Raw genomic sequence first — 22,945 nt, forward strand, 5'->3', positions numbered from 1 at the left:
GTTTGATTAAAATTAGTATGGTTCTTCATCATAATTCTGAATCGTGTAAACTTCCGTGATTGTTTTAAAATTACGGTTCAACAAAAGTTTTTGTAATTTTTCATAAAAAATACCAGAGTTACTTCCACCGCTTACCCATGATAAAGGTTGTTGAGAAGCTAATGGTAGAAAGTTTTTATTTTCAAATCTGACACAGTTTATCCAGTGAACAATTGTAAAAATGAAGGCATGGTATTAAATAAATTAATGTAATATACCTCACCTTGTTAATATGACTGTAAAGGTTGGGGTTTTCTCCAGGTTGACGATAGCACAGTAAGTAACATCCAACATCCCTGGAGGCTCAGACCAGCTGTAAGTATGCAGATACAAAATCAGCAAAACATAGCATTTTGAATGCATATAAAATTAAAATAATGACAAATTATATAATCATAATAACTGTAATAAAAACTCTATTTAACCATTGGCTAAACTACATTCTAAGTGGATTCTAGTTAAGTCTGTGTCTAACACGCTCAACGTAATGGCGGCAAATTTATAGCAGACGGTTTTACAACAAAGATCCTGAATTATTGGTGGTCTGCGCCCTGCGGTCTGCTGCAGGCTGGATGTTTTCGTGTTGTTGTGGTGTTACTTAAGTTGTTAGTTGTTGTTTGAATAGCCTAATTTCTGAAAGTAAGTAACTTAAAAACACTCTATTATTAAGTTATTCACAAGTGAAGCCAGTCTTAACCATAGATGAAGTTCATCTATTATACTTAACTGAGATTTTCTGCCATAGGCCAATCGTGGAAGAATATGCTATGGATTAGGTACCTAAACGTAAAGCTTATCAAAGATCAGTTAGAAGCTCATTTTCAGACAGGAGGCATAATAGTAAGTTAAAGTTAAGTAAACTTAGTAACTTACCTCTAGACAACATGTCAAATGGAAGAATCAACTATGGTTTACAACAGAGATTTCAAATTTCCAATTCCTAATTTATTTTGTTTCATCTTAATTTTTATATTGAACAGAGTAGGCCCTACCATGTCACCTATGGTTAAAGGTCTACCTTTGTTACAGTATAGGCTTAGCCTAAGAGGTGTCAGTTGCAAGTTTCATTGGTCAGCATAGACAAGGGAGTGTGTTTTATCTATATGGTCTTAGTGATTTTATTAAGTAGGCTGCACTTTACTTTAGTTCCTACACTCACTAGGCTAACCTTACCTAACTAACCAAACGATATATCGAATAAAACAATCGATTAATCAATATATCGATCGATATTTTCATTTGAATGAGTGTAGGACCTAAAGTAAAGTGCAGCCATTAAGTAGATCATAAAGCCTGATTTTTTTGCAAATTTATTTAATTTATTTAAGTTAAGTTAGTTGTTGTTTTCAGTCTGAAGGAAAATGAGGCGATCTAGTGCTCCCTCCAAACTAGGTGAAAAGTTTTACCCTCCAACTGCTCCCCATGGATCAAAGCAAGGTAAGAAAAGATAAATTTATAAGCAATTTACTTATACGGTAGTCAAAGTCTGTAAATATATATATATATATATATATTTAATATGTTTTTTATGTGTGTGTTTTTTTATGTGACTAAGACTAAGACTATCCACAGTACTATCCTGATAATTAGATCAATTTGTTAATTACAAGGCAAAAATGTGGTTCGGTTCCACTATAAACTGTAGGTCCCTTGGTTGCCATTGGCTGTAGGCCTATGGGCTATTAATTAACAGCTATGTCTAAGGAATATGTCGGCCTTAGTCACTAACAAGACTATAAGATCACACTCATAATACCCTCATCTCCATTCATACTTGGCTTAAAGTACCTAGGCCTACTTTGTATGGTCGCCATTTCATTGAAAAGTATAAAAGTATTAAATCATTAACATTAGGCCCTACACCTCTTTTCTTTTGACACTGTTCATGTTCAACTGTGCCTAAGCTATACTTATGAGTAAAGATTTGTGACTATGACTAAGAAAAGATATTTTAGGCATATTCTTTATAATTTTATTTTAGTTACAGCACCAGTAGAAAATGCGGCAAGGACAACTGATAGCATTTTGGGCCTCATTGCTAAAATTAAACAAACTGGAGATTTAGGCCAACCCTTAAAGGAAGAGTCTCCAGAGCTACATAGCCATCTTGAAGAATCATCACCAGTTCTCCACGAACAAGTCACAAACATAGAGAAACCAAAGGCTACAATTGACAAGAGGTGAAATATTTTTCAATTATTTAAAGCCTTTTCTATAATTTATTTGATAAAAATCGTTTTTCAATGAACTTCTTACATAGGTATAGAAAAGCAACAAATATAATAAAATCCTGCTAATCTCACCTATGGAACCGGGACCATGGTCGGGGTCGGAACAGTGTAAAGGTCGGGATAAGTTGGACGAGGAGAGTATATTAAATGCCTAAATTAATTACTTTCATAATTGTAGGAAACGTTCAATATTTTGCCACATTTTGCGGGAGACGAAGGAGATGTTTCATTTACCACAGGAAATATTCAGGAATTTATCACAATCACAGATAAGTCCCTGATAGCATTAAAGTTTCCATAGTTGCTAGAGACAATGATGTGTTTGGGAGATATGCTATTTGGAAGATGGTCGTAATCTTCCTGTGACAGTTGGAGACGTTCAATATTTTACCACAATTGCGGATGTCTACAATAAATGTTTTTGTGATTGTGGAAAACAGTGACGATGTTTCTATGATCGCAGGGGATGAACAAGGGTTTTCCCTTGATTGCGGAAGACGGTGATGATCTCAACTCACAACTCTAGCAGATAGTCATGTTATTACTGGGATAAAATTGTCTCCGATAAGCGATGGCACAGTCAGATTAAACGAGTCGGACTAGCGGGTTCTACTGTTAGTAGAAAAGTAGCCTATATACTAGAAGTCAAGCTTCCTCATTGCACATCATAACACCAAGTCTTCAGGGTGTCATACAAAGTATATGACTAACACAGTGTGCTGGAGTGGACCCACATTGCAAATAGTAGACCAACTCAACAATGGCTAAAACGTCAGGCCCCATGTTGGTTCCACTAGGGGACAATTCATATAAAATACTCTGTCTATGAATAAGGCTTATTTGTTTAAAATATCACTAACTTATCTCTTCGCTTATGAAACTTGAATAATGGTTACATAAATAATATTTCTTGTTCTATATAACCATAACACGGAATTAACAGTTTTGAAATTACAACTTTAGATTTTAATAATGTTATGACTTTTCTGTTTAGGATATTCAATGTTGTTTATGGAAAACCGTCTAAAAAGAAACACAAAACGTGGGAAGGAGATGGAGTACTGGAAGTCGGGGAAAAATCCTTAACTCTTAAGGTAAACCAACTTTAATCATAAAATTGTTAATAGCCTACCTACACAAATTATATGCTTTACCTACTAATTAGTTCTATATAAATACAAACTTTTAATATCCCCACACCGTTATATAAATACCTTATTGTATTTGTTTTAGGATTGTGAAGGAAACATTATTGGCAGGGGAAGTGGAAAGAAAAACTCTGAATTAGAAGAAGGATCTCGCCTTTTTGTTGGAAATAAAGAGATTGAAGTAAGATTTTATATTGTAGTTTGTAAAAGCTAGTTTAAAATATTGCTAAGAAAAACCAAATTATTTCATTCCTTAAACTTTTAAATAAAGATTTTCAGATGAAACAGAATTTTTACTGTCTATTTTTAGTTTGTATTAATATAATTATATCAGTCACTATTGGTGAAAGTTAATAGATTCAAATAATTAAGCTAGTGTACCTCTAGAACCTTTTAAGTACTTATCAATGATCTTGAAACCATTCCACTAATTTTGTTAGATATACGATTGGTCAGATTAAGAAAGAATATACCTAGGGTAAAACAATAGTACAATGGTAGGAAATAACCGTACCTAATCAGATCAAATGTCTACAATAGGATTAGTAGGATTGACATAGTTGACATTTTAATTTTTGTCTTATTTTTGTTGCACCTTAAATTAAACACAGTTATCATTTTTATAACAATTACAATTTGTCCCCTTCAGATAATAGATGCGGTTTCATCGCCAGGTGAGATACCTACAAAACGTCCGTCCAGTTCCCCACCAAATCCTGTGCGAAAAAAGGCCAAGAAAGCCCCATCACGCCCCGCATTGACGTTCACCACACGGTCTGCCCCCGCCCCTCACCACCTGCAGGACTACCAACCGTTGACCATGCCACAGCCGGATCTGGACCATCAGGTTCTTCAATAACAATTTCCTATTTTGTAGCCTTAATTTACCAATAACTTATTATGATGTTAAAATATAAAATTTTGAAAGCTCACTTTGAATTATTGTTCCATTTCTCTATTACAAACAAGGAAGCTATAATTTGTGGTTAGTTGAGTAGCATTTCGAGCAATTTTACATTTCGATTAATACATTCCTTGAATAAATATATGTGAAATGGCCTAATTATTGTTTTAAACTTAAAATATTAAATGAGTTTCTCTGGAGGAAGTCAGGGTAAAGAAATATTAATATCAGGCTACTCGTGTACACAAGTTGTTAAACAATGCTAATAGGAATGTTCGGCCAACCCAAACTACCTGTTGAGGAAAAAGATCACTGTATTGAAATTAAAATCAAAGTTCTGAAATATTTATCTGGGTTGCCAGCTGAACAAGGAGTTACCTGGGATTGTACGTCAATTTGTATACAAGGGGAATTTTGTGCCAATTGCTAATAGCCTATGACCATGTGTCCATTCACTGTTGGCGTTCTGTTGGTTCTCATTTAAATTCGTTTTGTAGTTAGAAAAACACGATTGTAGGAGATGATCTCGGGCGTTCTTAGTTCCCACGATAGTGGTTTAATAGTCACGGATACTTCTGCCTCTGCCAAGACAATCAAAGTGTCTCTGTTGTCACGGGAAATGATAAAGATGTAACGTGTTAACTAAAGAATTATCTATCCAACCAGTAGAGAACTCGAAAGATTGAGGGCTTGGATTGCATCTTGGTCAGGTCTGGTGTTGAACTCTGAACTGAGGAGTTTGCCTAACAATTATGGCAGGGTTTGGTGGGAAAGGACCTTCTAAAATAAAGGCAAATGGCTCTGGTACAAGTTGATGGGACTGCGGACGGGTGAATGTGAATACTTTGTAAGTTGCACTTTAAAATCATACATAATGAGTGAGACCGTGCATGTCCCGGATCTGGTATGTTGGCGCAAGAAGAATAAGAATCCTTTAGGGGCTCAAAAATTATGGATATATTTGTAAAAATTGCATAAGGGCAGACAGAAAAAGTGGAATTTCAGACCTATTTTTTGTGAGTAAGTTTGTCACTGTTGTGTGGTAGTGGCAGTTCAACAAGAATGGTGCGCCAGTGAATGTAGTGTCAGTAGACCCCAGTCTGGTGCGGGTGTTGCGGCCTCACCAGAGGGAAGGGGTAACGTTTCTGTACCGTTGCATCACTGGCCTCCGCGACCCTAGCCATCAGGGAGCCATCCTGGCTGATGAGATGGGACTAGGGAAGACATTGCAGACCATCACACTCATCTGGTTAGTATTGCTTTTCTATTTTGAATCTGTGTGATTGTGCTAAAAACTTAAAGCTGGGTAGCTGAGTGGTTATGGAGTTTGCCTAGTTATCAGACGGTTGCCGGTTCAGTCATGAGAAAAGTCATTAGCTTTTTGATGGCTCAAAACTGGGCTCAAACACCCTTGATCAATGGGCTTTTAATGAATGATCCTTACTTATAGTCAGTAACAAGGCTGAACAAATCTTCTCACTCAATCCATTTTACCCTCACCGTTTATTCATATTTAGCTTAAAATGCACACCAAAGTGTACATCTGTCTCAAAGTATTGATAGTAGATATGACACCACCATTCTGGATGCAGATGCGATTTGTCATCAAGCTATTAATGATGATGATGATATTATATAACATGAGTGTTGTCCTAACATGACTATTCCTTGTACAAAATGTCTGAAATGTCAAAAAATTTCAGAAATGTCAAAAATTGCAAACCCTTCAATCAATGAAGATTGTTTGATATTGAAGTGATGGAATTTAAATCAGTCGTGTTACACAGGACGCTACTTCGCCAATCACTGTACGGCCGAGAGCCGTTGCTCAAGAAAGTATTGATTGTTACTCCGTCCAGTCTCGCTCGTAATTGGAATCAAGAGTTCCATCGATGGCTTGGACATTACCGCATTCATGTATTCACTGTTGATCAGGTAAAATATTTTTAAATTCCATCCATTTATTTAGTCATTTTTAAGTTTAGTAGTTTTTTTAAGGCAAAGAGTGAAAATTACAGTTTATTGAAAGGATTCCTTTTTTATTTGTAGTGTTTTTTTGTCAATTTTGGTAATCAAAGTCATCTATCTATATATTTAATACGCGACATGAAACTTTGTGAACAATAAGGTTTTTTTGTTTTAAGATTTAACCCCACATATTATATACCAAAATGTTCGTCTAGGTGTGTAGATGTGCAAACTGGCTTTAGATTTTTGAAATATACATTTTTAAGGGCGTGGGTTGCCCTCAAAGTTCCTTCCATAAGGATAACATTGTGATTGATTTGAATGTTATTACATTCTGAAACAGATGTCAATACATTAGTTTTGTATAAAAAATAAATCCCAGCTGTTTTGTTTGGAATTGAAATGTAAACAGTTTGCATGTTTTTTAACTAACAAGCTGCTACACCCGTGCTTTGCAACGGGAAGAAAATGTGACCTAGAGAGCTATTTAAGTGGTGCTGATATGTTTTAAAATACAGCAACTCAATGATTTAGTTTAAAAATATAAACTGATTTAAAAGAGTAAACCTACTTACTTTCAAACCCCTACTTTAAATGTTAATAGATGGCTAAGAATATGACAACATACCTTAGTGTAGTAATAGCATCAGTTATTGCTTCATATTGATGCTTAATGAATGACATGTTTTACCATTTTCTTCAATTTTATTCAAGCTTCTTCACATGTAGCTTACTATATAAATTAAAAAATGAAACTTTGAGCAATTCTTTACAAAACATATACAACCTCACTTTAAAACCAAACATAACCCTCCTCAATCTACATAAAGCAAACATCTTATTCGAGTAAATAAACAAGCCCCAGTTCATTGTACTGACCAGCTGTTTCATTAACTAAATTAAATTAAATCATGCAAACATTGGAAGCATGCTAGGCGTAGCCCATAGGAAATTTGTCCATATTAATACTTTTCGGCAAATCTACGCACTCTAAGCTTCATTTTGATGTGCCATATGCCTATATTTTTATTTGTTAAATGGCCTTAACCGTTTACATAAAATTTGATTGTATCACTTTAATAATATAATAGATTAGAACCCAGCAAAGAAATGTTACCCATAGGACAGAGACAAGTTCTACATTTTATTTTCATTTAAACATTCCAAGGACCTGACGAAAAAGAAATATTGCCTACTATTTGAATTATGGTTGGCATAAATATTACAATGGAATAGTAAAAATATAACTGAACCAACACTGTGCTGCATTTCTTGATCAATCATTTAAAGAGCCAATTTGCAAACTATGGAAACATGGAAAAGTCATAGAACACCACCAAGTAGAAGAAATAGAAATAATGTGCTTTTTAGAATTAATAATCATCATTATGGACAACCTAATGCGGCTATGAGTGGGAAACATTAATTGTAGAAGACACTTTAAAACATGATCATCAGCTTTTGAAAAGTGATAAGATATTTACAAGAAATGTTGATTCTATCGAACTGTTATGTACATAGTGAGTATTTCTATAATCGTTGAGGCGACTCTTTTAAAGTAATCAGAAATTATGACTGTTATTCGTTTTAAAATAACGCCTGTAATACTTACCAATTGCTCGAATTCGAGCAACAGGTACACTAGTTTCAATAAATCATTAACCAACAATTTTTTTTTTTTTTTCAAGCTTAATGAAGTAATTATTTCATCAATCATAACTGTAAAATTGTATTTGGTTTTGATACCTATATTATTGTTTTTGTCAAGGAGGTTGATTGGGATGAAAGACTTACCTGGAAGAAAAAAAATAAAAATGCTTAGGTTTACACAATAATTACCTTATCATCACTCATTGTCAATAAGGGTAGGTTCAAAGAATTGCAGCGCAGATGTAAACTGTTTTTCTTTTCCTAGAGTCAGACTAAAGACCGGGAGCTGTACTAAATGTGCCCTGAGAGTCAAGCTAAGAACTGCTACGCTTAAGCTTTGGGTTTACCAGTGTCGTTAGCGTGGTAGAATTGTGGGTCTATCAAGGCATAGTCTATACGGCCAGAAGATAGCTCAGTAAATCAGAGGGTTTGAATATCGCCATAGTAAAGTCTTGTGGGCAACTACTGAGTTCCCTTGCGTGTAGGAGAAGCCAACCTACAACAAACCGTACGGCATGGCATGGCTTGGGTGTAAGTGGACGAGATGGTTGAATCCTTAGTGAGTAACACCTCAATTGAGGCATTGTGCAACCCTTTATCCTTACTCTGTGTATCAACAAGCAACACTTGTTTTATAAGTATTCACATTTTTTAATTCAAAATATGAGGGGAAAATGATGAAAATTAGCGCAACTAAATAAATAAATAATACCTAGATGTTAGAACCCTTAGTCTCACCACTAACCCATTTTTTTGTTTCTGTCTGTTTAGAAGAACAAGCCTAAAGACTTTGTGAATGTGCCTAACGTTCCTGTGATGATCATTTCATATGAGATGTTTGTCCGCTATTTCGATGACATTACCCAAGTGTTATTCGACCTTGTGGTCTGCGATGAGGGTCATCGGCTCAAAAACAACTCAGTGAAAGCTTACACGGTGAGTCAAAGTAAGACAATCTTTTTTGTTTCAGTCATGGACACACACAGGGATAGTATTAAATTAAAAAATTGATAAAGCCTTTTACTGTTTTAGATAATTTAGTGTGTCCAAAATAAATCTCTGTAGTTTATATATAGTCATAAATAAGGTATGTAACCTAACATAATACACTAACAAACAAAGAAAGAGGTAGTTCAATCGCTTTTGCTCCTTGAGGAAGTTCCTTGCGGGTACCTTTGTTTTCATCTTATATATTAAAAAAATTTGGTTTTTCTTTTCCGAGTTCGATTGGCTCTTCTACCTGACCGATTTTCATGATTGAGGTCTCAAATTGAAGGTATGCACGCACAGATTTGCCATCAAGCATCGGAATATAGTTATCTATAATTCCACGCGATTTCTACGTAAAAGAAATTTGCTCCCCATGTTATTCTTATGGGAGTTAAATTTGGTTTATCTTTGCCGAGTTCGATTGGCTCTTCTACCCGACCGATTTTCATGATTGAGGTCTCAAATTGAAGGTATGCACGCACAGATTTGCCATCAAGCATCGGAATATAGTTATCTATAATTCCACGCGATTTCTACGTAAAAGAAATTTGCTCCCCATGTTATTCTTATGGGAGTTAAATTTGGTTTATCTTTGCCGAGTTCGATTGGCTCTTCTACACGACCGATTTTCATGATTGAGGTCTCAAATTGAAGGTATGCACGCACAGATTTGCCATCAAGCATCGGAATATAGTTATCTATAATTCCACGCGATTTCTACGTAAAAGAAATTTGCTCCCCATGTTATTCTTATGGGAGTTAAATTTGGTTTATCTTTGCCGAGTTCGATTGGCTCTTCTACCCGACCGATTTTCATGATTGAGGTCTCAAATTGAAGGTATGCACGCACAGATTTGCCATCAAGCATCGGAATATAGTTATCTATAATCCTACTCGGCTTATACGTAAAAGAAATTTGCTCCCCATGTTATTCTTATGGGTGTTAAATTTGGTTTATCTTTGCCGAGTTCGATTGGCTCTTCTACCCGACCGATTTTCATGATTGAGGTCTCAAATTGAAGGTATGCACGCACAGATTTGCCATCAAGCATCGGAATATAGTTATCTATAATTCCACGCGATTTCTACGTAAAAGAAATTTGCTCCCCATGTTATTCTTATGGGAGTTAAATTTGGTTTATCTTTGCCGAGTTCGATTGGCTCTTCTACCCGACCGATTTTCATGATTGAGGTCTCAAATTGAAGGTATGCACGCACAGATTTGCCATCAAGCATCGGAATATAGTTATCTATAATTCCACGCGATTTCTACGTAAAAGAAATTTGCTCCCCATGTTATTCTTATGGGAGTTAAATTTGGTTTATCTTTGCCGAGTTCGATTGGCTCTTCTACCCGACCGATTTTCATGATTGAGGTCTCAAATTGAAGGTATGCACGCACAGATTTGCCATCAAGCATCGGAATATAGTTATCTATAATTCCACGCGATTTCTACGTAAAAGAAATTTGCTCCCCATGTTATTCTTATGGGAGTTAAATTTGGTTTATCTTTGCCGAGTTCGATTGGCTCTTCTACCCGACTGATTTTCATGATTGAGGTCTCAAATTGAAGGTATGCACGCACAGATTTGCCATCAAGCATCGGAATATAGTTATCTATAATCCTACTCGGCTTATACGTAAAAGAAATTTGCTCCCCATGTTATTCTTCTGGGTGTTAAATTTGGTTTATCTTTGCCGAGTTCGATTGGCTCTTCTACCCGACCGATTTTCATGATTGAGGTCTCAAATTGAAGGTATGCACGCACAGATTTGCCATCAAGCATCGGGATTTATTTATCTAATATCCTACTCGGCTTATAAGTAAAAGAAATTTGCTCCCCATGTTATTCTTATGGGAGATAAATTTTGTTTATCTTTGCCGAGTTCGATTGGCTGTTCTATCCCACGCGGATTATACGTAAACGAAATTTGTTCCCCATGTATTTCTTATGGGAGTTAAATTTGGGGTTTCTTTGCCGAGTTCGTTTGGCTCTTCTACCCGACCGATTTTCATGATTGAGGTCTCAAATTGAAGGTATGCACGCACAGATTTGCCATCAAGCATCGGAATATAGTTATCTATAATTCCACGCGATTTCTACGTAAAAGAAATTTGCTCCCCATGTTATTCTTATGGGAGTTAAATTTGGTTTATCTTTGCCGAGTTCGATTGGCTCTTCTACCCGACCGATTTTCATGATTGAGGTCTCAAATTGAAGGTATGCACGCACAGATTTGCCATCAAGCATCGGAATATAGTTATCTATAATTCCACGCGATTTCTACGTAAAAGAAATTTGCTCCCCATGTTATTCTTATGGGAGTTAAATTTGGTTTATCTTTGCCGAGTTCGATTGGCTCTTCTACCCGACCGATTTTCATGATTGAGGTCTCAAATTGAAGGTATGCACGCACAGATTTGCCATCAAGCATCGGAATATAGTTATCTATAATTCCACGCGATTTCTACGTAAAAGAAATTTGCTCCCCATGTTATTCTTATGGGAGTTAAATTTGGTTTATCTTTGCCGAGTTCGATTGGCTCTTCTACCCGACTGATTTTCATGATTGAGGTCTCAAATTGAAGGTATGCACGCACAGATTTGCCATCAAGCATCGGAATATAGTTATCTATAATCCTACTCGGCTTATACGTAAAAGAAATTTGCTCCCCATGTTATTCTTCTGGGTGTTAAATTTGGTTTATCTTTGCCGAGTTCGATTGGCTCTTCTACCCGACCGATTTTCATGATTGAGGTCTCAAATTGAAGGTATGCACGCACAGATTTGCCATCAAGCATCGGGATTTATTTATCTAATATCCTACTCGGCTTATAAGTAAAAGAAATTTGCTCCCCATGTTATTCTTATGGGAGATAAATTTTGTTTATCTTTGCCGAGTTCGATTGGCTGTTCTATCCCACGCGGATTATACGTAAACGAAATTTGTTCCCCATGTATTTCTTATGGGAGTTAAATTTGGGGTTTCTTTGCCGAGTTCGTTTGGCTCTTCTACCCGACCGATTTTCATGATTGAGGTCTCGAATTGAAGGTATGCACACACAGATTTTTAATCAAGCATCGGCAAATATTTATCTATAACCCCACTTGGTTTATACGTAAAAAAATTTCCTCTCCATGTATTTCTTATAGAAGTTAAATTTTGTTTCTCTTTTCCGAGTTCGTTTGGGTCTTCTAACCGACCGATTTTCAAGATTGAGGTCTCAAATTGAGGGTATGTACGCACAGATGTCCCATCAAGCATTGGAATATATGTAGCTACAGTCCAAACCCGGATTATACGTAAAATAAATTTGCTCTATTGGTAGTTAAATTTAGTTTTTCATTTCCCAGTTCGTTTAGCTCTTCTACTCGACCAATTTTCATGGTTGAATTTTCAAATTGAAGTTATGCATGTCCAGATTTCACAACAAGCATCGGTTTAAGATACAATATACAAAATACAAAAAAAAAATAAAAAATACAAGGTTAAACCCGTCGAAATCAACAGGTACTGTTGAGGTAATTCTATTTTGGAACCATTTGGTTTGTTTGTGATTCAGCACTATGCCAATCTTAATAATCATAATTAATTACACAAATGATGCCGGAATTTTACCGAAGGTTCTTATATGAAAATAAATAGGATAACGTAATTAGAATTGAGTATAGATATCAACTTTCGTTTTTTCGTTTCGTTTAGTTTTTTGTTTTGTTTTTGTCTAAATAATCTACTTTTATTTGGGCTATCGGTATAATATCGGGCTATACTTTTATTCGGGCGGAGGGTATGTTGAGTTGAGCTGACTCTGAACTTTAGTTTCAAAACATTTTCCAATATCTTATCTTAGACAAAATTTGTGATTCCTTCAAAAAATATTTACATCTGTCTTTCGAACATATGATTGAATATTTATTTAATTCCGATAAGGTGTTTACATTTTAAATGCATTTTCGTTTTGTTTACTAACACGTTTACGATTTTATCTGTGGCATTTATGATGAAACTGCGAACAGCCTTGAGATGACTGGTTTGCCTTCTCACAAATTAGTCTTAAAGGAAGGTGCCATTGTGATGTTATTAAGAAATTTAAACTACACAGCAGGTCTTCTAAACGGAACAAGACTTATTGTCAAGAAAATGTATGAAAACAGTTTAGACTTAGAAATCATAACTGGCACAAATATTGGACAACGTGCACTATTACCCCGCATTGATCTCTCTCCATCAGATTCTACAGTACCATTTTCTTTCAAACGAAGACAATTCCCCATAAAGGTTGCGTTCTGCATGACCATCAACAAGGCGCAGGGCCAAACGATTGATCGAGTTGGTGTGTACTTGCCTGAACCAGTATTTAGTCACGGTCAGTTGTACGTCGCCTTATCGAGAGGGAAATCTTTCGATACTGTAAAAGTAGAAACTAAATCAAAAGGTGGACGAACAGCAAACATTGTTTGGAAGGAAGTATTATAAAAGTCGTAATATTAATAAAGATTACCAGATGGATGGAACTACTCCTGAGAATATGCGTAGGCCTACATGCAATTCTACCGACAGAGATGTCTTTTTTACAAGAAATATTGTTGTTAATAAAACATTCTTAATAAAGCCTCATTCACGCTGTGTTACATATGAGTTAACAAATGTACGTGCTTTCTCTGTAGGTGCTTTTAGGAAGTGTGTGGATATTGTTCTGGATTAATTGATTTTCAAAACGGAAAAAAATACATCGGGACGATTTTCTCTGTGTTATATGGAATGTGTTATACTTTAATTTGGTCATAAGGCGAAATTAATCCAGCAGCCCTATAAGAGTTTCATTAAAGTTGTACCGCCCTTATTAGGTTTAGTATTTTATTTTTTTATTATTAATTTCAATGCTGCGGAGCAGCACGGGTCATCTAGTTAGTTATGGTTTTAAAAAATGCTTACTTGAACTATTATTTTTTAACGATTTTGCAAAAAAAATCTTCTGAGTGTTAGTGATCTGTTTCCCATTTATTTATTGAACATTGAATCCAACAAAAATGCCGATAATAGGCTATCCAATGACGATGAGTGTATAGTGTGAAAAAGGGGGATTTATGTTGCTGCAGGCCTGTTTTTTCCTCTGTTAGGTCAAAGTATGCTGCTGGCTTGTAGCAACTATTAAGTACGTCGGATAACAAAGTAGCAGATTGTCAAGGAACAACTGTATGGTTTAAAACAATATTGTAAATTAACAATCCAATATTATAAAAATATAACCGTCTTTGTGTGCCATACAGCTACTGAGCCAGCTGCCTTGCAGACGAAGGATTCTACTCACAGGAACACCCATCCAAAATGACTTGCAGGAGTTTTACGCTCTGATTAGCCTCGTAAATCCTGACATTCTAGGGTCATACGCAGGTAACTTTTATTGGTCTTCTTCTGTCTTGGTTCAGTAATTGATTGTAGTTATGAGTAACTTTTTTAGGTTTGTAAATTGCTTTTGATAATTTTTCTGAGGTTTACGCACATATGAAGATTTGTGTCTCCACGTAGAATGTTATCAAACAATCCTTATCAATGTGACAATTATGTTAATGAGTGCCAGAGTTTTGTTTTTGGTCTACTACAGTACTTATATATAAGTTTGCTATTGACATACAGGGATAAAATGGTTGGTTTTAGTCTTGAGAAAAAAAATAAAGATACATCATCTGTTACTTGTCGTTCAGAACAATGCAGTAATGTAATATACTTCTCTGACAGCAATAGAAAAAAGTTAATAAGATAATAGGGTAAATTTCCTTCTCATATCATGAAAACCTATTTTCCGGCCTTGACATGTAACACACTATTAAGTTGGTTCCAAACAACCGGCACCTTTTGACCTTTGGGTCTTTTCACAGAGTTCCGCAAGACCTATGAAGAGAGTATTGTTGCGTCCAGAAACCTCAAAGTGTCGCAGCAAATGTGGAAGGAGGGGGAAAGTCGTGCTGAACAGCTCGCCAATCGTACGGCTGGGTTCATACTGCGTCGCACACACGCAATACTAGACAAGTACCTGCCTGGCAAACATGAGGTCGTCGTATTCTGCAAACCATCAGATATCCAGGTTCATTTATTTCATTATTAAAACACTAATCATCTAAGTTAAGTTCCTATTTTTCTTGGTATGGTGACCATTAGAACAGTTTGTCTTATAAAATCGGTTTAGTAATACAAATCACATGCTTATGAGGGAAATAAAAGTAACATTCGTTAGCCTATCTAGACTAATTACAGTGGTCCCTAGCTAGCTCAAAATATAATTATTTGATCTAGGTATGTGTGATTGTGCAAGAATGAAAGACTTTTTATAAATGAATAATGGCTAGGACTATTAAAGAAATTTCGTAATTTGCCCAATTATTTGATGAGAAAATGTGATTCTTAATTAGTCTAACAAAATAATCTTGACTAAAATCCAACTTCTTGATGACTGTACACAGTTGATGATGGGAACTAATGTTGATGCTCCAGCCAAAACAATCCTGACATTTAATACTCGTTATTTACATTATTATTTTTTATTACGTCACCACCTACCACCACAGTGGCCACAGGTTGGGAAATACAGGATAGGTGTAGATTTATCGAAAAGTGTTGGAAGTGTTTTATTGTATTTATATAACAACATACAAAAATCTACGAGTTGTTTTAATCAGTTACGTTTTACAGCTGGAGTTGTTCCGAGCAGCCATCTCGTGCTGGGAGGGGGAGGAGGGGGAGCAGCGATCAGTGAGTCACCTGGCCGTCATCACAGCCCTCAAGAAGATCAGCAGTCACCCTGTTCTGCTACGGGACAATGAGTGTGACAAAGAGAATGTTAGTAACTACATAGAGTATTAAAGCTACGGCCACGTGGCGACCATGGCAGGTATTACAGGTGTCGTAGGAGTGTCAACTGGTGTTACAGTTGAGCAAGCATTCTAACTTTTAGTTTTCAAGACGGCTTTGATGAGTGAGGGGGACCTGTTGCTAGTTACTTTTTGTGTGATCATTTCCATATTACCATTTTAATAGTCGCCAAATTGAATCATACCTTCCTTATTCTGCTGTGATTTAACAGTTGATCCCTAAATTGATCCTTCTTGACAATTACCGCAACCACTACAACCAATAACTTATCCCAGTTACTGTAATCCTTTAGCAGGGTGTCTACCGGTCACTGAAGTCACAGAACAGTAACTGACTTTACTAGGTGTGACAAGAGTCACTGAAAAGTAATGGATTTCCACTTAAAAATCCTAAAAATCACAGAAAAAAAATCGGGCTTAGCTAAAATAAAGTCCCCCAAACCTGTCTTTTTTCACCTTGCCGCAGGCGATGATTAAATTCATAATGCACTAATGCAGATTCAGAGAGAGAACATATTTTGCGAGCAGGCAACCAGCACAAAATCGTTAAGGCACAAAATACTGTATGCCTGACTATCTCATATTCAAGTCACTGTTGATAAGATTATGATTTATGACCATTGTAGGCAAAGTGTAGTTAAGTTTTATTGGTTCTGTCCCAGGATGAGTTATCAGAGCTGTTGACTGCTGAACTGTCTCGTCTCACGGGAGACCAAGTGATGATTGAAGACGCCAGTAAACTCAGCGTAGTCAAAGCGTTGCTGCACACCATTGATAAGAACAATGAAAAAATTGTCCTCGTCTCCTACTTTACACAGGTAAAATCAAGTCTTTTGTCTTGTTGAGAGTTGAAAAAATCATTTGCAAAAAATGTACGCGTTTTTACTGTAGTAATTATGTGTATTTATAATCAAATTTATATAATTGATAAGATTAGGTTTAATACAAATTCAAAACAGTGAGTTCTGTCAATGTGTTTAATTTGTAAAGAATTTTATTTTAGTTAACACAAGTTTATTAATGTATTGTTGTAAATTATTTTCTGTTCATTATTTTTCACTATGAATTCTTCCACGACAGCAAACCTGAACTTGATATTTTTCTAATTTAAGATGGATGGTTTTTGGTTTGTGTTTTAGCAATCTAAAAAATATATTAACATAAAAACTCTATTTACAATATTTAGTTGGTAAAACTTTCAGACGCTGGATCTACTACAGGCCCTCTGTGATCAGTATGGCTTCCAACACTGCCGCCTGGATGGAAACACACCTTCATCTCGTAGAGTGGACATCGTCAACAACTTTAACTCAAAACATTCTCAAAATAGTAAGTTGATAGTGTTTGCCAAGTGGTTGGTTACAGATTAATTTAAAGAGTATTAGAGTTCTGCTAGCTTACATGGGTAAGTGTGCAGGGACTAATAGATACACAAAGTCTGATATTATTTCATCTTCATCCTAATGTAGGACTTTTTCAGAAGGTAGACTGGAGAGAAAAATACCAAGGACGTCTGATTACTAGGAATGGACGGTTCCCAAAATTTCGGGAAATATTTGGGAAAAAATTTTCCCCAATTTTCAGTACGAGATTACATTTTACTCAGGAATTTTTCGGGACAGGATTTGATCCGATCGTCGACAATTTTGCCGCTTCGCGAGTGACGATGACGCTGCTATTGCGAGAGATGTTCACGATAGTTTCACGAACGCAGGAGGAGAGGGTATTTCGAAGAACGCGCCGTGACTGTGAGTCATTTCGACGATCATGCCGTGAACTCAATATTGTGTTAGGTAGCAATATTGCTCTATACATGTCAAAATTTAGGATTTATTAAGCTAAACTCCTTTTCCTCTCATAACCAATTGAGGTCTTAAAACTCTACACAGTTTTTTAAATGCAGTGAAAGATAGTCTGTTTCAATAACTGTAAGTTATTTTATAATGAGACTCATGTTTTACAGTTAAATTGCATCAGATATGACATTATTTAGTCACAACGTTTTTTTCTATACCTGTAAATTTTTACCCATTATTGGTTCTTATAAATCAGTGCCACAAACAGTAAAAATTTATTTTTTTTTTGTCTTCTTTTGTTAACCGCAATACTCAAGACTTTTAAAACAAACCCTTTGGGAAATAAAAATCCCGTCCATCCCTACTGATAGTGTGTCCATCCCTACCTATGACTTTCTGTATGATTGCCTATGATTTTATGTACACGTGGTCTTATGTTGTCAAGGAGTGTTCCTACTAAGTGCTAAGGCGGGTGGAGTGGGCCTCAACCTGGTAGGCGCGTCACGACTAGTTCTGTTTGACCCGGACTGGAACCCAGCCTCTGATCTGCAAGCTATGGCCCGAGTGTGGAGGGACGGACAACGTTCTACTGTACATATCTACCGGTAACTAAAAATTAGGATTTTTAAAAAGGGGTAGAGTTCAGTTAGTTGACCTGAGAAAATAAGAGTCCAGAGAGGTTGATGGATACATAATAAAAATAAACATACATTGCACATACTGGGTGAAATATATACCAAATTTCATCAAAATCAGGCTTCGGTGTGGTCTGTAGCTCTGTACACATCCATACATACAGACAGACAGACACACAGATGTCACTTTGAAAACCACTTTTTTGGGTTCAGGGGGGACCAAAACGGATATATGGACTCAAATCTCAAACTCAAAAATTTTGTATAGGGGGAGAAAGTAAAAAATAAAACGTTTATTCCAAACTTGGCTATACGATGATTGTTTATGGACATCTGTTGTGTTCATATAATTATTGTTAAATTATGATAACACTGCTATTTCCTTCTCATGCAGGACATCTTCAGACAGTTAGTTGTTGAAAGAGAAATGTCAGTTAAATTATACAACTGTAGTGATCTTCACAGTTGCCAAATAAATGTGGCCACTGTAAAAAACTACCAGTCACTATTGGTCTTCACTATTTCAAACTACAATTCTAAAATCTCATTTATATTACCGGTACCTATAAAATAAATTTTTACAAAAAATGATTGTTTTTCTTTCTTTTACACACACACACACTGCAGTTCTGGCATTCAGAGAAATTCATTAAAAATGTTGTTAGGTAGTATGTGTAGTCTGTGTTAAAAATATCAAGTCCCATCTTCACTTTTCTGTTGTGATTTTTTTAAACACAATTTAAAAAGTGTTAAATGTTTCTCTTATAAAAATTACAAGTTATTTAAATTGTGCACTAGACTCTTAACTACTGGCAGCATAGAAGAGAAGATATTTCAAAGGCAGTTGAAGAAAGCTGGCTTGAATGAAGCTGTTGTGGACTTTAATCATACAAGTGATGTAAGGCTTTCTGAAGAAGAGTTAAAGGTTAGTCATCATCACTCTCTATAAGTAAATGACGAGTTTTGCTTTTCAGTCATATTATCAGTCTCAAATCTTTTAATAAATCACTCTTTGTGGTGGTTTTCAGTCTCAAACTTTTTTTATCTGAAAAAGCAGGTAATAGACATCTTATCAGGATAAAAACTGGGTGAAATGTACAACCAATCTGAAAAGTAATCACATTGTTGTGTTAATATATTAGACTCTAGAAGTCTGACATACACGAAACGGAAAACAAAAATCTTTTGTATAATTGTAGAACATTATGGATTACTGGAAGTGTTGTTATACAATGTTTAGTGACCCTTTACCCTTGAAAAACATGAATTGATGACAAAAATGATTTATTATTGTTTGATTAAGGAATGGATTGCATACACAATCAAAGGGTTCCAGATATACAATCATTAAAAGTGGCAAGCGAGATGCACGTGAATATGGGAAGCTTTTCCCCACCACCATTGATTCTGTTATTTTGCTCATCTCAAAAATTACTGTTGGGTCTAATTTAATGTGCATATACCTAGAAGGAGTAGAGTGGTGAGGAAGTTTTCTGTCAGTTACACTAGCCTTAGCCTCCCAATATATTATCTTAATTGACATGATCTATCTATACTTTAAAAACTTCCTCTACTTTAAAACTTATTCAAAATCGTAATACGTCTGCACACAGGACCTGTTTACATTAGAAGAGGAGGTAGACTGTTTGACTCATCGTATGCTGGGGTGTGAGTGTGCTGGGGAGGGGGAGGTACCTCAGCCTGTAGTACCTCAGTCCGACACACGACAGTGTCAGCTGATACCCCAGCCTGGACAATCCCTCCGCAGCAATCAGCTGTTCCAGTGGCAGCACTATCGCCAACCGCTTCCCCTCCACATGTTGACGGTAATTGATGGATTAGCTGATTGTAATCATAACATTGTTGTCTGTATCTGTTTTTGTATTGTTTTCCCCCTTAAATTAGACCATTCCAAGTTAAATTTGTCACCAGTTTTGGAATAAAAATGGACGTAGTTGATGTGTGCCACCCAGAGGTGCCCATCCCCCCCAAACCCAGAGGCGCAATCCCCCCCCCCCCCCCAAGCCAAAGGAGTAGTCCCCCCCCCAATTTATGCTGCCGTCTATTTAAACCTACCCTCCCCTCACCAATTTATCTAACAATTTTCCCTTTACCTCATAAAACAAGCCTTTAAAGTATTCAGTAAACTTGAGGTACGAAAAACATTACCGTAGCATTACCGTAGGTGTTTCATTTTGGTGTCCCCAGAGACTAAAAACGCCGTATTCAAATTATACAAATTTACTGCAGTGGTGATCATGTCACTTTTAGCTGTTAGAGCAGGCTCAAAACATTATTACAGCAATTAGAAAAACAAACTTGCTGATAATCAAAATTAAATGTTTAATATGAAACGTCATTTAACAATACATCAATAAAAATCTAACTAATGGACGAATTAGAAGTTTTTCAATTTACAATTCAGAATCTGTATTGTCAGCCAATATGTGTGCTCAGTATTGCAATAGACAACGTCTTCAAAATGTACAACAATATAGGCCTACTCGGTGAATTACTCTACTCCAACACGTACTGTAACTGTACAATATATTAGGTGGCGTTAATTTTTATAGGGCTTGAGAATTCAAACAGCTTTAAGTGCATTAATAATATGTTGGCAAAAAGTATCTTGTTTCAAAATTATAGGCTGAGTCACGAAATAAGACAGACTTGTTGCTCGCCACTCCCAGGCTGCCTTCTACAAAAATCGCCGGGCTAAATACCCACAGTATCTCTTAATAATTGCCACCAGTACAAAAGGTTTTTGTGACGAAGTAATCTTATAATTAATTTTGATAGCACCAGGATTGCCTTTTATGACTAATAATGGTAGAAACGCATCTTGTCAGACAATCCGTTTGTACACAAAGCACGAAACGATAACAGATAGGCCTATATCAATTCACGCGTGTATATTGCCGCGGGCAGGACTGGAAATAAACTGAATCAGGTAATGACGGAAAGACGTGGTCTCTGGATTGTCGTCTTTGTGTTATCAAAAGCTGAAATTGGACTAATTCTAGTGACGGAGGAGAGTGTTGAAAATATAATGGGATTCATAATTGATTTTTCCATTCAAAATTATTGACAATAATAACCAATTTATATGCTGGATGGTCTCGACATTCTACATTACTGGAGAAAAGGAAATTTTTTAAATACTTTGAGGAGTTTGAAATATACATAAAACTATTGACAGCAAAAATTTTTTTTGTGAAAACACTCAATTAATAATTATGAATCCCATTATATTTTCAATACTCATACAATACAATAGTCCAATATCAGCTGTTGAAAACGCAGACGACAATCCAGAGACCACGTCGGTCCGTCATAACCTGAACCTGATTCAGTTTACTTTACTTACTTCCAGTCCTGCCGACGGCAATGTACGAATTGACAGGCCTATCTGTAATCGTTTCGTGTTTTGTATTAAATGTTTGTCGTATTCTGACGACACCTCCAGAAGTGGATCTTTTTTTAAATCCTGACGATGGTGGAGTTAAAGAACCACCAAAACATATGTAGCAAGTAAAATTCGACACTGGTATATTAAGGATTGTCTGGCAAGGTCCGTTTTTACCATTCTTAGAAGCTATCTTAATTACGAACGGCAAAATGTTGTTGGTGGTGATAGTGAGCTGCTTAGAAACACTTTTTCGGGCTGTTTGTACAAAATTATACATTAATTATGACAGCTAGCAAAAAAATATCCCCCCCAAAAATCTCAAAATAAGTCCCCCCCCAAAAATTCCTGTGGCGCAAACGCGCCACAGTACCCCCCCTCTGGGCACCCCTGGTGCCACCGACAGATTGTGCTGATATAAATTACTGATTTCTGTGGAATATAGGAACTATTTTACTAAGTCAAACCGATGAAACAAATAATTGTGAGCTATAGCAACTCTTATGACCCATGAACTACGTCAACAACAGAAACTGAAATAGAAAAGGAATTTTAGTTAGTACATCTCAGGGGTATTATTAATGATTAACCATAGTAATAAATTTTTGTAAATTCTAACTCCTAGAGAGCCAAAAATATCCTCACAAAAAATATGCCAAATAATGTATATTTTTAAAATATTGTAACAGCAGTATGTTTGATTAGTATTAACTGAAACTAGGTTGCCTATTTCCTTTAATCTTAATCCCAAGTCAACACCCGTACAAATTACATCTTTTCAATCATTCCTTATTATCTGGTGTATCTCTGCACCTTGAAAATAATACAGTTCCAGAATTTACTGTATTACCCATTTTAAAAGTAATATGCTATGTTTGCAGGAAATGGGACTTGAGGAAGCTGGGGAGTTCATAACGTTTGCATTTCGAAATGTTGTTGAAGCTGCATCTCCTGTATCTAGTTAATGACATTAGTATTACTAATTACATCAATTTTTCAAATGATTTAGACATTTTCAATAGTTTTATGGAAACACTTCCTAATCATGTAAATAAATCAATAAATCTCCTGCCTTTGTTATGTAGTTTTTAAATCGGGATTTAACTTTTTATTAAACCTTAAGTTATAACTTCCTTATTTAACTTTCTATTTGTGTAAATAAATAATGTTCTCACTTTTGTTGTGTTGATTTGAATTTGTGATTCGTCTTTTCGTTTTACTTTGCTATAAACTTTCTAATTTTGCTAATGTTTTATTTTAAGTAATGATTCAGCGTTGTTATAATCATTGTCAGAAATTGTGTG

General features: G+C 35.8%; 1 protein-coding gene across 3 annotated transcripts; it reads left to right on the top strand.

Moving 5' to 3' along the window:
* Positions 1 to 590: 590 nt before the first annotated feature.
* On the top strand, positions 591 to 22,638 carry LOC128983171 (DNA repair and recombination protein RAD54B-like). Of its 3 annotated transcripts, none has more exons than XM_054402351.1 (18): positions 591 to 678; positions 1,390 to 1,476; positions 2,021 to 2,219; positions 3,265 to 3,364; positions 3,504 to 3,599; positions 4,068 to 4,265; positions 5,369 to 5,571; positions 6,110 to 6,257; positions 8,712 to 8,876; positions 14,206 to 14,329; positions 14,815 to 15,020; positions 15,626 to 15,772; positions 16,467 to 16,622; positions 17,007 to 17,133; positions 18,046 to 18,205; positions 19,034 to 19,160; positions 19,849 to 20,061; positions 22,523 to 22,638. In XM_054402351.1, the coding sequence occupies exons 2-18, from the start codon at positions 1,401 to 1,403 to the stop codon at positions 22,604 to 22,606; spliced, it is 2,529 nt and encodes an 842-aa protein (XP_054258326.1). In that variant the 5' UTR covers positions 591 to 678; positions 1,390 to 1,400; the 3' UTR covers positions 22,607 to 22,638. The 3 variants fall into 3 exon arrangements, with proteins under 3 accessions (XP_054258326.1, XP_054258328.1, XP_054258327.1); XM_054402353.1 differs by having other exon boundaries at positions 2,027 to 2,219; XM_054402352.1 differs by lacking the exon at positions 591 to 678 and adding an exon at positions 692 to 879.
* Positions 22,639 to 22,945: the final 307 nt, after the last annotated feature.

This window comes from Macrosteles quadrilineatus, unplaced genomic scaffold, assembly GCF_028750875.1.
Source record: "Macrosteles quadrilineatus isolate MER2022 unplaced genomic scaffold, UCM_ALF_1.0 Scaffold_1__1_contigs__length_201487025, whole genome shotgun sequence".
Lineage (NCBI taxonomy): Eukaryota > Metazoa > Arthropoda > Insecta > Hemiptera > Cicadellidae > Macrosteles > Macrosteles quadrilineatus.

Coding starts and splice junctions, on each gene's coding strand:
- LOC128983171 (XM_054402351.1), top strand. CDS start 1,401: ATGAGGCGATCTAGTGCTCCCTCCAAACTAGGTGAAAAGTTTTACCCT. Junction 4,266..5,368: donor AGCCGGATCTGGACCATCAG/GTTCTTCAATAA, acceptor GTTGTGTGGTAG/TGGCAGTTCAACAAGAATGG. Junction 14,330..14,814: donor CATTCTAGGGTCATACGCAG/GTAACTTTTATT, acceptor GTCTTTTCACAG/AGTTCCGCAAGACCTATGAA.